The 12,774-nt window shown below is 56.8% G+C and overlaps 1 protein-coding gene across 1 annotated transcript in view; it reads left to right on the forward strand.

Moving 5' to 3' along the window:
- ABHD2 (abhydrolase domain containing 2, acylglycerol lipase) overlaps positions 1-10,147 on the forward strand; it is a 33,500-nt gene extending 23,353 nt beyond the window's left edge. The window contains exons 4-11 of the mRNA XM_087829075.1: positions 1,862-2,037; positions 3,836-4,003; positions 5,410-5,593; positions 7,291-7,383; positions 7,844-7,954; positions 9,097-9,166; positions 9,531-9,615; positions 9,943-10,147. Coding sequence (XP_087685201.1) covers positions 1,862-2,037; positions 3,836-4,003; positions 5,410-5,593; positions 7,291-7,383; positions 7,844-7,954; positions 9,097-9,166; positions 9,531-9,615; positions 9,943-10,136 — 1,081 coding nt within the window. The 3' untranslated portion in view covers positions 10,137-10,147. The remainder of the gene's footprint in view (positions 1-1,861; positions 2,038-3,835; positions 4,004-5,409; positions 5,594-7,290; positions 7,384-7,843; positions 7,955-9,096; positions 9,167-9,530; positions 9,616-9,942) is intronic.
- The last annotated feature ends 2,627 nt before the right edge of the window (positions 10,148-12,774 follow it).

Consider the following 12,774-nt stretch of genomic DNA (forward strand, 5'->3'; position numbering starts at 1 on the left):
GTCTTGCCCCAGCAGGACTGGGGTGACGGGATGCAGGGTCCACTCCCCATCGGGCCTCCTGAGAAGAAGGGCCTTCCAGGGGGCTGTAGCCTAGTGGAAGGGGGAGCCCAGTGGGGTGGGCTCACAAAAGACACGCTGGCTTCAGGTCAGTCGGGCTGGATGGGGGCAGAGAGGCCTCTAAGGGAGCCACAGGGGTCTGTGGTGGGAGCAGCAAGAGTCCTGAGTTTGAGGCCCATGAAGGGGAGGGGAGGCAGATCAGGATTCAGGATAAAGATCTACAAAATGGCCCGGCTGGCGGGGCTCAGTGGTTGGGCATCAACCCAGGAACCAGGAGGTCGTGGTTCGATTCCCGGTCAGGGCACGTGCCCAGGTTGCCGGCTCCTTGATCCCCAGCAGGGGGCGTGCGGGAGGCAGTTGACATCAATAAAAACATATTTTTTTAAAAAGTATCTACAAAATGTTCTGCTAAATTCTAAAGGGCTTTGCCCCATCCCTGCTTCCTCGCCTCCCCTGTATGCACAGAAGCTTGTGCACACGCACACATGTGTACACACACACACACACACACACACACACGAGGGCCTTGAGCTCAGCTTTCTGTTGGCACAGCCAGATGTCGATTACAAGTAGGTTCCGAAGATAGGGACAGGCTGGCCTCTCCACTGTGCTGTGGTCAAGCTACTTTCTTAGTGACAAGCGTCTACTAACCACCGGCCACAGCACAACATCACACAAAGCCCCATATGATGAGTAAACAAGAAGACACCGCCTCTCTCTGCTTTCAGGGAGTTAGGGATAAACAAGCCCAGATGCTAACTCTAAAAATAGCTTTAAAAAAAAAAAGGTGCATGTAGAAGCACATGCCAATGAGTGTAGTAAAAACTGATCATTGACATGCAGCAAGCTGTAAAGTTTTACGGTAGGACGTAAATACCCAAGGAATGGAGAGACGCGCTGTGCTCTTGAATGGGACAAGTCACAATCGTACAGATGCCGGTTTTCCCCAAGGTAAAATGTGTGTGCTGTTGTTTCCGATGAAAACCCCCAGGATTTTCACAGACCGAGCTGCCCCTAGAGTGCATCCGGAAAATAAAATGCCAGAAACCTGCCAAGAAATGTTCAAAGAGGAGAGCGGAGGAGGCCTGCTCTGTCAACTCTCGAAATGTTCCAAAGAGCTGTGGTGATGAAACATAAGAACAGACAAAAAGATTGAAGGACCAGAACAGAGAATGTAGGAACAAGTCTAAATATGTCCTTGGAAACTTGGTACATATTTGAAGTGACAGTTGAAATCAGTAGTGAAAGGATGGGCCATTTACAGTGGAAGGACAATTGGCTGTTAGGAAAAAGTGCATTTACTCATTTGTAAACAATACGCAGATTTAAGGGCAATCCATTTTTAAAGACTGTAGGAGTCACAGAAGGAAATATTGGGGAAGGCAAAGAAGTGAGCATTTGGTGAGTGTAGGTTCTGTGCTGTTCTGTGTACATGAGCTCATTTGATAATGAGACTGGCCCCGTCGTGTAACGTGTGTTTAGAACGTATTACTTCCTTTTTATTCTACGTATGGAAATAACCTGTGTTGAGTTACCAAACACCCTAAATTTGAAATTCTGTCCCTGTAAGCATATCCTGGTTGGTTTCTAAAGCTAAGTTGATGCAGGATGTATTAATAAATGGGAAAGAGGGTAAGTTGTGGCATGGATGTAAGGTTTAAAAAATATCTCATTTATGTTTAGTGTACAGAATTTGTCAGGAAAAAAAAATCTTAAATAGCTGTAAGTCTTTTGCTCAGAGGGTTTTTAGAGCATTCTTCAAGGAATGTGGAGAAGATTGACCTCTCGTCTCCTTCTTTCTTAGATACATTCCGCCCTTGATCTGGGGGAAGAGTGGACACATCCAAACAGCCTTGTACGGGAAGATGGGAAGGGTGAGGTCGCCACACCCGTATGGGCACCGGAAGTTCATCACCATGTCCGACGGGGCCACTTCCACCTTCGACCTCTTCGAGCCCTTGGCTGAGCACTGTGTTGGAGGTGAGCGAGGTTAGGGCGTAGGATTGGGCCATGACTCGGAGAAGGAGCACTAGGCAGCGAGGGAGCACTGGGTGCACGCTCTTGCTACCGACTCTTATCATCCATCTGTCCGTTGTATCCAGGGCCGGGTGGGAAGTCTGCTGAGATACCTCACTTAGGAGCAACTGGCAGGGATGAGGTGCACCCTGAGCTCTCCAGTCACCGTGTGCAGCCTAAAGGCATTGTCCAATACCGTTTTTAATTGTCCTGTGAGAGACAGAAGCTTGGGGTGAGGGATGCGGGAGAACTCGGAGCCCAGGCCCCCTAGTTCCAGGCCTCTGGTTTGAGGACACAACAGAAGCCAGACTGTTCTACTTGCTTTACGTGTATAACCATCTCGTCTACCCCTCGTCACGTTACTGAAGGAGCTGAATTAGGGATGCAGCGTAGGCTGGGTGTGTTTGTTGGGTAACAAGCAGATAACGAAGGCCCTCGGGCACCCTCTGCTGAGGTTCCCATGCACAAAATGACACGTTAACATCATGTTTATCAGGCGGGGATCCGGGGCACCTGTTTCTCAGAAGCACCTCTCATTCCCATTGATCGGTGCAGCCTGCACAATAGACGCTCGTAAAACACTTCAGAGTGAGGACTTGGAGGGAGTGGAGTTAGACTCAGCCCCTTCCACGTGCCGCTCCCGCCCGGAGAGAGCCTGAGTTTGATTTCTTAGTGTGCAGAGGCACGTGGGTTTTTTATAGGAGCTCAGTCGATATTTATGGGTAGATTCCAGTAAACATATAAGTCTCAGTCACTTAAAGTAATAGAACTGCTGAGTAGCTAGTGACCAAGGTTAATTTATGTCCAGTCTGTCTGGGGCCCCTCCCCAGACTTTCTCATGGCTGCCCCCTGTTGTCATTCAGGCCTCAGCCCCCATGTCACCTCCCCAGAGGACGTTCCCCGCCTTCCCTAACGTGCGTTGCCCTCCCTGTAAATCCATCAGGCCTTCCAGCGTCGGTGCTCGAGGGGACCCGCCACTCTCTAAATTTATTCGTGTAGCTGTTTATTGTCTGTCTGCTGGAAAGTAGGACTCCCAAGAGTCCCGACGGCAGGTTCCCAGTAAACAGGCACAGGAGGAACGAATAAATGATAGGCTAGGAGCTCACATTGTGTTTATCAGTCTCGTAGCTGATCTTTCAAATATTTATGTCTGTGCCGTACCCAGTTACGTGTGTGTTTTTCTCTTGTTTCTAATACTCATACTTTTAAAATGAAAGCACAGAATGTAATTTAGCCAGACCGCTCTTTTCCCACCAGGACGGGGTGGGAAGTTGAAAGGGAAAAACTGAGATTCTTTGTCTTTCTCACTCTATGACCCGTGTCCCCAGAAAGGGTTGATGACGGTGGGTCTGGGGGAGGGAGGGTTCGCATCCAAGAAGCGCTCTAAGGAAAACAACCTGTCTTCCCTTTTATGATTTTTTTTCTGACTTTTATCTACGAAAGGAATAAACACTCATTGTAGAAAATTTAGATACTACAGAAACATTTTTGAAAGGAAACAAGAATCACCTATAATCCCACCACCCAGCATAATACCATTAGCATTTCGTTCCATTTCTTCCTGTTCTGCACATTGTTTTTCCAACATCTGAATTATTAGCTATTACGTCATAAAGTATTTTCCCGTGTCACTAGAAGTCTGAAAGCTGTCAGAAACGTCACGTTCACGGTTGGTCAGTAGTAACACCGGCCAGTCTGCCTGTGTCCGTTCACTGTGTCGCTGTTCACGGGACACACCGGGGTCTCTCTCTCCGCCCCGCAGATGACATCACCATGGTCATCTGCCCCGGAATCGCCAATCACAGCGAGAAGCAGTACATCCGCACCTTCGTGGACTATGCCCAGAAGAACGGCTACCGCTGCGCCGTGCTCAACCACCTGGGCGCCCTGCCCAACATCGAGCTCACCTCGCCCCGCATGTTCACCTACGGTAGGCGGGGCGCACGGCCGCCTGGGGTCTCCCTGCTTCTGTCCTCACTGCGGGTGACAGTGACTTTCTGTTCTCAGTGTGAAATTTCTGCTCCTCTGTGGGTGGCTGGGGGCCCACAGACGGGTCCTGCACCCCCCGCCCCCGTCTCACATGGGAGGAACCTGAAACTCACAGGGGGAGGTCATATAAAGACACCAGGCATATTGCATCAGAGGCCGCCCTGACAACCCCGTTTTAACGTAATCATCTCCTGCAAGGCCCTTTCTCCAAATGCAGTCACACGCTGAGGCCTCGGGGTGCCCTCCCCCCACCTGATGCAGACTCCTTACCGGCCGACACCGGTGACACACCCACCGGTGCAGGCCCCGGCCTGGTGTGCGGGGCACAGCGGTGACTCAGCGTCTCCAGCCCCAAGGGACAGCCCATCCCCAGGCCCCCGTATTTAACCTGCTTAGTCACGTTGGTGACGCTGGAAACAGTGGCCCTGGGCAGCCTTAGCTTTGCCTTTGCTTAGGGTGGGAGCCTGAGGAGAAAGGACCGTCCTGTTCCCAGCAGGCGGCCTTTCCGAGATGCAGTCCTCGCCTCTCTGAGGCCACGTTAGCGTCTCCTGTTTCATCTTGGCTTTAAAAAGCTGCAGCGAGATTAGAGGCCCAAATCCTGTTACTGGTGCTAATGCCGTGGGGATTAGATACGCAGAACCTCATAGAACCCTCCTAGTGTTAAAGCAGATTGCTGGAGCCAGGAAGGGGCTCCCAGGCGCGGAGGGGGTCGGGGACCAACATCCGGACGAGATCCCAGGAGGACCCAGCACCTACCTACCAGAAGGCTGGCACCGGAGCCGGGCACACACCATGTCCTTGCCTGTCCCTTGCCAGGGAGAGATGGCAGCTCTTCAGAAAACACCCAGCAGCTTGTCGGGCACTAAGCAGGGCTGGCCCTTCATGCAGATCGGACGTGTTTGCACTTAATTACATGGAGGCTCCCAAGGTGCCAACACAATTAGCTGTAATTGCTCCTCAGCAGTGCGGCGAATCCGAGGCCTGTACCTGCCCGGTGACATCGGAACATCTGCTGTAGGTCTCAGATAATTAGTCTGCACCCCGAGGAAAGAGAGACGTGTCTAGAAGGAGTCAGATGGTGAGGGAGGAAGGCTTCTATGAAGAAATCGCCCTCCCGTGTGGCTCGGTTGGGTGGAGCGGTGCCCCGTGCACCGGCAGGTCCTGGGTGTGATTCCCAGTCAGGGTGAGGGCCTGGGCCCTGACCGGGAATCGAACCGCTGAGCCACACCGCCCGGGCTCTCGCTCTCTCTCTCTTAATATCTTGGCTCCCGTCTAGTAACCCTGCAGCTCACGTCCTCCCCAGTCCTTGTCGCCCCCGACGTGATGGCGTGTCCTCCCTGCCCACAGGCTGCACCTGGGAATTCGGAGCCATGGTCAACTACATCAAGAAGACCTACCCCCTGACCCAGCTGGTCGTTGTGGGCTTCAGCCTGGGCGGCAACATCGTGTGCAAATACTTGGGGGAGAGACAGGCGAACCAGGACAAGGTCCTGTGCTGCGTCAGCGTGTGCCAGGGGTACAGCGCGCTGAGGTGAGTGCCCCCTCCCGCGCCCCCGCTTCTGTCTCCCGTCGGGTCCTCCCGTTGGCGCCTGTCTGTCGAGACGCCCCAGTGGGTCATTTGCTTCCACATCATTCACGGCAGTTGCCCTGTCAGACCCCTTAAGCCTGGGATATGCAGATCTGTAGCCAAATAAGCCAGCGTCCCCCGAGAGCTGCGGTCTCCCTGTGGAGTCCTTGTGGAAAGGCGTCTGTCTGTGCTCCAGGAGTTTTGTACGACCAGGTTATGAAAGGACGCGGGAGCCAGGCCAGCCAGCGTCTGACAGCTGGGCCGTAGGATCCCAGATTCCTCCTGCCCCCCTAGGAGTCGAGTCGCAGGTGGCACCTGGGAGGATCCGTAGCAGTCATTTAATCTGTGCCCTCCCTTCAAATATTCATCTCTCACAAAGGAGATGACCTGCCCGGTGAATGTTGATCTCGCCCCTTAGTCTCCTGCCAGCAGAGCCCCCAAGGATGAGCCCTGGGGAGGGATTGCTGTCTGCTCTGAGTCCCGGCGATCGGTGTTGTCCCCGACCTCTCGAGTCACCACAACCCCCCCCCCCGCGCAAACTCTTCCAGGGCATTCACGTTGTTCCCTCTCCGTTAGGGTGTCTTTTGTATTTCTGAGGGCTATTCCCGATCAGAAAGTGCGTCAGTGACAATCACCATCATCATTCACTGTGAATGGGTTAGACCAGTGGGTGACAAAGACCAGTCTGGTGGACTAGTGACTGTCTCACTTTGTTAACAGTTACTTGGAGGATTGTGTTAGAAATAAATTCAGTTTCGCGGGCCCCACCCCCGGAGGTTCTGATTCATGAATCCGAGGTGTATGGCCAGGGACCTGCATTTGCACACATTTCACAGTGACGTCTGATATTTTAACCATGTTTAGCGGTCCCTGGGCCCGGGGACCTCAGTGGTCTCTCCAGCTCTAGTGTGGCAGGACTAGGTCAGTCCCTGGTCCTCCTGCACTAACCCCCCCCTCGCTCCTCTCTGCTCCCTGGAGGGCTTGACCAGAGGTATTCAGCCCCCAGGTCAAGGCCATCATATAACCAGAGTTAACCAGAGTCCCATCTGCCCAGTCCCCTGAGACGGACGACAGGGGAGCAACGGGCCTGCCGCAGGGCTCAAGGGAGCAGGGCCTGGGGGGCCTGAGGACCTCGCCTGCTGTCACCCGACGCGTGGTCCGGGTTTCGGTTTTCATCGAGCCGTCGGTCGTCCGTAAAACTGGAACCTCTAGAGCCCCTTCCGGAGCCCAGTGCCCCGAGAGTCCCGTGAACAGCGACCTTGTGTTGAGAGAGCGCTGGGTTTGCTAGGCAGGCGGATGTCGGACATTTCTCCTCGCGTCCTTTCCAAGGAACGAAATCGCAAACCACAGTGGCCTTTTTCGGTTTCGCCGCAGCAGCGCCACCTGCTGGTGGCAAGAGCGCCGAGCCGCGCATCTGGTGAACTAGGCGTTGGACTGAGGCCCTGAAGGTTTAGGCGGCTGAGAACCTAAACTGATGGTTGCTGGGGGGGGGGGAGCGAAAACGGTGAAGGGGGGCCTAGGAGGTGCAGACGTGCAGTTACAGGCAGGTCAGCCACAGGGTGCAGCCCGCAGGGTCCGCTGGGCGGCGTGTGCTTGGTAAGCTGCGTAAACGCCGAAGAACCCGAGGCTCACACGGCATCGTCTGCCGACTGTCCGTCCAGGGCCCAGGAGACCTTCATGCAGTGGGACCAGTGCCGGCGCTTTTACAACTTCCTCATGGCCGACAATATGAAGAAGATCATCCTCTCGCACAGGTGCGTCGGGGGCGCAGGTGCCCGCTGGGGACCGGCTTGTCGTCCCCAGCTCCCGGGTTCCCCAGACCGCTTGCTGCTCTCACCAGGCCCAATACACCCAAGAGGAGGGACGGCTCCTGGATCCCACCCCACGTTCAGGCAATGCTGAGGGGGGCTGGCCGTCGCCTAGGGACCTTTCCCCTGAGGATGCCTGTGTCTGGGGACCTCGGGCGTCTGACCAGGCGGCCGTGTGGCAGGGGCCCAGCGCCTGGGGCAGAGGGTGGCGTCAGGCCTCCGCGCTCCTCCTGCCTCTCTCCTGCTCACAGGCCTCCGCGGGGTGCGCCCCTGGCCCCCGCCTGCGGGAGCTCGCAGTAAATACTAGGGGGACGCGTCGTCGTGGGCATCACCGGTGTCCAGCGTGCGTGACGACTTGTTTGGTCTCTCACCTGCATTCTCTGCTCGCTTTCGCGTCTCATTCCAGACAAGCCCTCTTTGGAGACCACGTAAAGAAGCCCCAGAGCCTGGAGGACTCGGACTTGAGCCGCCTCTACATGGCCACGTCCCTGATGCAGATCGATGACAACGTGATGAGGTGTGTCCTTGCGCGCCTTTAGTGTTACGGGCTTTATTTTCCCCTCTGGATAAATAAATGTCCAGTGTTTAAAAACAACAGGAGATTTCACAGCAAATGAAAATTCGAGTTTCTCTTGGAACCTAAGAAGATCTGCCCCCTCGCCCTGTGTCCCTGCGTGGCCGGGCTGAGCTTGAACCGGGGCCTGGGTGCCCACGCCCGGGTTCCACAGTCCTCACCCCGCCTGTGTGCTTCACGCCGGGCAGAGCTCAGGTGCCCGTAACCTGCGTTTACGGTGGAGTAGAAGGAAAGGGAAATATTTCTTGTACCTTGTATGGCTTTATCAAAAGTTAAAAAATAATAGTCCGAGGGGCTGTGTCGCAGGAAAACTGGACGGACGGAGCCTTTTCTTTGGGGCGTGAAGACATCCCTGCCTGAGGTCAGCCTTCGCTGGGGAAGGTCAAGTTGACCTCTGACCTCCTAATTCCCTTTTGAAAAGAAATCACCGTTTTTATTTAATAATCACCTGGTACCTTTAGGCCTGGTCTAAAGCCAGCTAACGTCCGCTCGATAGATAGGCAGGTACTGACCTGGGCGTCCGGGATCCGTGCTTGTCTTTCTTACGGGATCTTAGTCACTGTCTTACCCAAGTGACCTTGAAAAGATGCCTGTTGAGAAACTAGGAACCTGGTGGCATGTCAGGAGGCGAGAATGAGTTTTACCCACCCTCACTTGGTGGAGGTGTGCCTAACGAGAGAAGACAAGCCGACCCGAGCTTATTTCCGTTTCCCGCTCATCTTCTGGAGTTTTTGAGGCCCGAAAGGGACTGTCCTTCAGCTGTCCCCCTAAAGCTTGTCTGTTGCGACGGTGCTGGGTAGTAGCAGTTTGATCTGCACCGGTTCGGGCGGCCTCCTGTCCTTAGCTCTGTTTTACAGAGAAGCTCAGAGAGGTGAAGCCCTTTGCCTGAGGTCACACAGCCAGTAGGGGGCAGGGGCAGGATTTGAACCCAGATGCCAAAGCCGGTGCTCCGGACCCCACCCCTGGGGCCTGTGTATCTCCACTGATGTGACCGGTTAGTGCAGGAGCTGGGGCAGGAATGAAATCCCCGCAGCGTCCCCCCTCGTGACAAGCACTGTTCCGTCCTTTTCCCTCGTGTGCCGCAGGAAGTTTCATGGCTACAACTCCCTGAAGGAGTATTATGAGGAAGAGAGCTGCATGCGGTACTTGCACAGGGTGAGTGCGGCCGGACGGCCGTGTCCCCGGGGTCCCGGCGCCCTCCCAGCCGTCCCCGCCGGGTCCCGGCGCCCTCCCAGGCGTCCCCGGGGTCACGGCGCCCTCCCAGCCGTCCCCGCCGGGTCCCGGCGCCCTCCCAGCCGTCCCCGCCGGGTCCCGGCGCCCTCCCAGCCGTCCCCACAGGAAGCTCAGACCCCACCCGCCGTTCACTCGGGTCCCCGCCTGGCCTCCGTGTGCTAACCCCAGAGCGGCCTCCCGTGCAGCGCGGGACCAGCCTGCTCCTGGGACCGTGCAAAGCCCCTCAGTGGGGCCTGCAGAAGGGGAGCGACCGTTGAATTCAATTCCTTTTATTTCCCTGGTTCAGATTTACGTGCCCCTCATGCTGGTGAACGCCGCCGATGACCCCCTGGTACACGAGAGCCTCCTGACCATTCCGAAGTCTCTCTCAGGTACGTGTTTTTCTCTTGCCACCCCCCATGGGCTCAGCCGACTGCCCCAGCGCCTGTCCCTGCTCCGCGATGTCACCTGGCGGTGCTCTCAGTGGGCCTGGCCCAGCCGGACGTCCTGGGGCTGCGGTGGGCCTGGCGGGCTCCTCGCGCTCCGTCATTGATGCCCACGGGCCAGAGCAGAGTCCCCTGCTCTCTGAGACTGTCTCAGGGGCCTGGCTCCCTTACGTGAGCGGAGGCCGGGCGCCCGGATGCCCTTGTGGGTGGCCTGCCCCCGGGGCCCCCCGGCCGGCCCGCACGCGGGGACTCACGGCTGCCTCCCGCCTGCAGAGAAGCGGGAGAACGTCATGTTCGTGCTGCCGATGCACGGGGGCCACCTGGGCTTCTTCGAGGGCTCCATGCTGTTCCCCGAGCCCCTGACCTGGATGGACAAGCTGCTGGTCGAGTACGCCAACGCCGTCTGCCAGTGGGAGCGCAGCAAGCTGCAGTGCGCCGAGGCCGAGCCGGCGGCCGAGCGGGAGTGAGCCGCCCGGACTCCGCGCTCGGGCCGCGCCCCTCGGGACCGTGGCCCTGGCCGCCGGCCGCTTCAGGTCCCCCCCCCTCCCTCCGTGACCTGGATCTGACCTCACGCCACCTGCGGGGGGGCCACCGCCGGCCACACCTGTCGGGGGTGGGCGGCCGTCCCGGGAGCTCCAGGCTATTTTTGTGCGTAGTTACTCTTCTCTCCATTGCATTGTTAGCCGAGGTGACAAGCAACAGGCTCCTCGCCCGCCTGTCCAGCTGCAGCATCAACGTGATCGCTTTAAGCCAATTACATCTAGTTTCCTTATGAAAAAACCGTTGTTGGAGCGGCAGTTTTGCTTTGCCAATCAGAAGGCTTTGCCCCCAAAAGCAGTGGAGGATGCCTGTCGTTTTGGGGCGGCCGCCTGTGTCCTTACGTAGGCCTGGACCCCTGCCGGAGATGCGGGTCAGCTCCGGAGCCTGGGGACCCGGGCCCCTCCGCTGCCCTGTGGCCTCGGATGTGGCAGAGTAAACTCCCTTGAGTCACAAGCCAAGTTTCTCCCCCACTTGCTCCTCAGACAGTTTCCCTGCCCCTTGCTGGTGATGAGAGTGACCTGGGGCGCTTATTAAAAATTCAGCCTCCCAGGTCCCTCCCCGCCGAGTCCACGAGCCTGGGAAGGGGTCTGGGGATTTTAATTTTTGACAAGCGCCCCCGGTGATTCTCATCGCCAGGCAAACTTGGGAACCACTGTCTTCAAGGCCTTTAAATTAGAAACCTCTTGGTAGCTCATTTTTTTAAAATCTATAGTCGGAGGTGTAGCCTGGCTCCCGGGGCCTCCGGAGCAGCAAGGCCTGTGGTGTGCAGATGCCCCCCTGTGACCACAGTGTGAGGCCTGGGAAGGGCCGGGCTGCCCCTGACTGCCCACCGGCTCTATGACCCTGGAAAAGTCCCCTTGCACTTGAGTCTCTCCACCTGCGAAATGAGGGACTTGGACCAGGTAGATTGCCGAGGTCAGTACCCATCCCAAAGCCCAGTGACAGCCTCGCTCCACTGAGGTTAAGAGAAGGTCCCCCGGGGGGCCCGGAGCTGCCCTCCCAGTCGAAACGTGTGGATGTCATCCTCTGCATTCCTGTTTCTTTTTTCCCCACTGTTCTTCATCTTATATAAAGAAGTTTCTGGGGTTTTGTTTCATTCTGCGCTTATTTGTCATTTGACTTTTTAGCCCAGGTCTCTGGCTAACGCTGGCTTTTGATACCAAACAGTTCCAAACGGGGCCTGAGTCTGGAGAAGGCTCTTCCCGGGTGGTTCTGCCAGCAGATTTCTGGTCCAGCAGCCTGCCTGCCGTAGCCTGTCGGACGGAGACCGTCTTTCCAAAGCGTGTCTTCTGAAACGGGCGTCCCTCGGAGCGTCAAGTTCTCCTCTCCAGTCCCGTGGGACTTGAATGTCTAAAAACCCTGCACTTTTGAAAAATCAGCGGTTGCTGCCTGGAACTGTGAGCAAAATGGCCTGGATGCTTTAAAAATTTTTTTTTCCCCTGCTCCCATCTCCTTTGCTCGGGGACAGGCTTGATAGAAAAAGGGGGCCCGTGTGGACGTTTCAGGGGTGGAGGGAGTCCCCTGGGGGCTGGGCGCCCACCCTGTGGCCACAGGTGGATGTAGCTCGCGCATTGGTCCCCGTGACCGCGACAGTTGTGTCTGTAGCCTGGAGAAATTATTTGCTGACAATCACTAGATCGTCCTAATGAGTAACATCAGAACAGCCATTATCTCAAAAGACTAAGATCCCTGTGGTCTCGGCCGGCTCTGCGTAGGTTTAAGGTACCCCAGATCCGCCCTGTGGCTTCCCCAGGTTCTTGTCTAGTGCTTTCCCTCCTCGCGTCGTTTTAGCACCGAGTGGCGCCCCCCGTGTGGAAGCTGGTCCCCCCGCCCCCCGCGTCCCCTCCCCGACAGCCGCGGCTGTGATCTAGGACACCCGCCGTCATATCCCCAGGACGGCCTTCATTGCTTGAGGCTTTTTGTGAGATTAGGTGAACGGAGCAATGCCTGGATGGGTTTGTGTGGCCGTCCCAGGAGGCCAGAGGCTCCTTGTCATCGGCCTCGGGCCACCTCTCTTGACCCGTTCTCAGAAAGTCCCGGCCAGGTCCCAGTTGTCAGCCCGGGGTGCACGGGCCGGCAGACCAGGAGGCCCATGGGGGAGAGGCAGGGTTGGGCATCTCCTTGTTGCCACACCCCGGAATTTGCCCCCCCCCCGGCCTTGGAGGGCTGTGTCCCAGCTGCAGCCTTGGCGATGCGTGACTCTGAGTGGCACTCACACGACACCCACTGAAGCCCTTTGTGCAGGCGGCAGGCTCCCGGGCATGGCAATGAGGGCCTCTGGCCGTCTGACAGGGAGATTCTTGTTTGCCCCTGAATGAGAGCGGGGAGCATTGAGCCTGCGGGCACCGGACTCGCCTCATGAGCAGGGGAGCGCGTTTTGTATGCAGGTCAGCTTCTTCCTCCCCGCAGCCCTCCTGTCCCTCTTCCTGAAGCCACTCACTCCTGGGGGCCCGCGAGTGCTCTTGCCATCAGCGTCCTGCCCGGGCTAGGGCCTGGCTGGATTTTCAGAGCGCATCTGAACGCTCTGTTTCATCTGATTTTAAGTCCCTCTCGAGGGGACCTGGA

The sequence above is a fragment of the Miniopterus natalensis genome, chromosome 22 (genome assembly GCF_054644295.1).
Source record: "Miniopterus natalensis isolate mMinNat1 chromosome 22, mMinNat1.hap1, whole genome shotgun sequence".
In the NCBI taxonomy this organism is placed as follows: Eukaryota; Metazoa; Chordata; class Mammalia; order Chiroptera; family Miniopteridae; genus Miniopterus; species Miniopterus natalensis.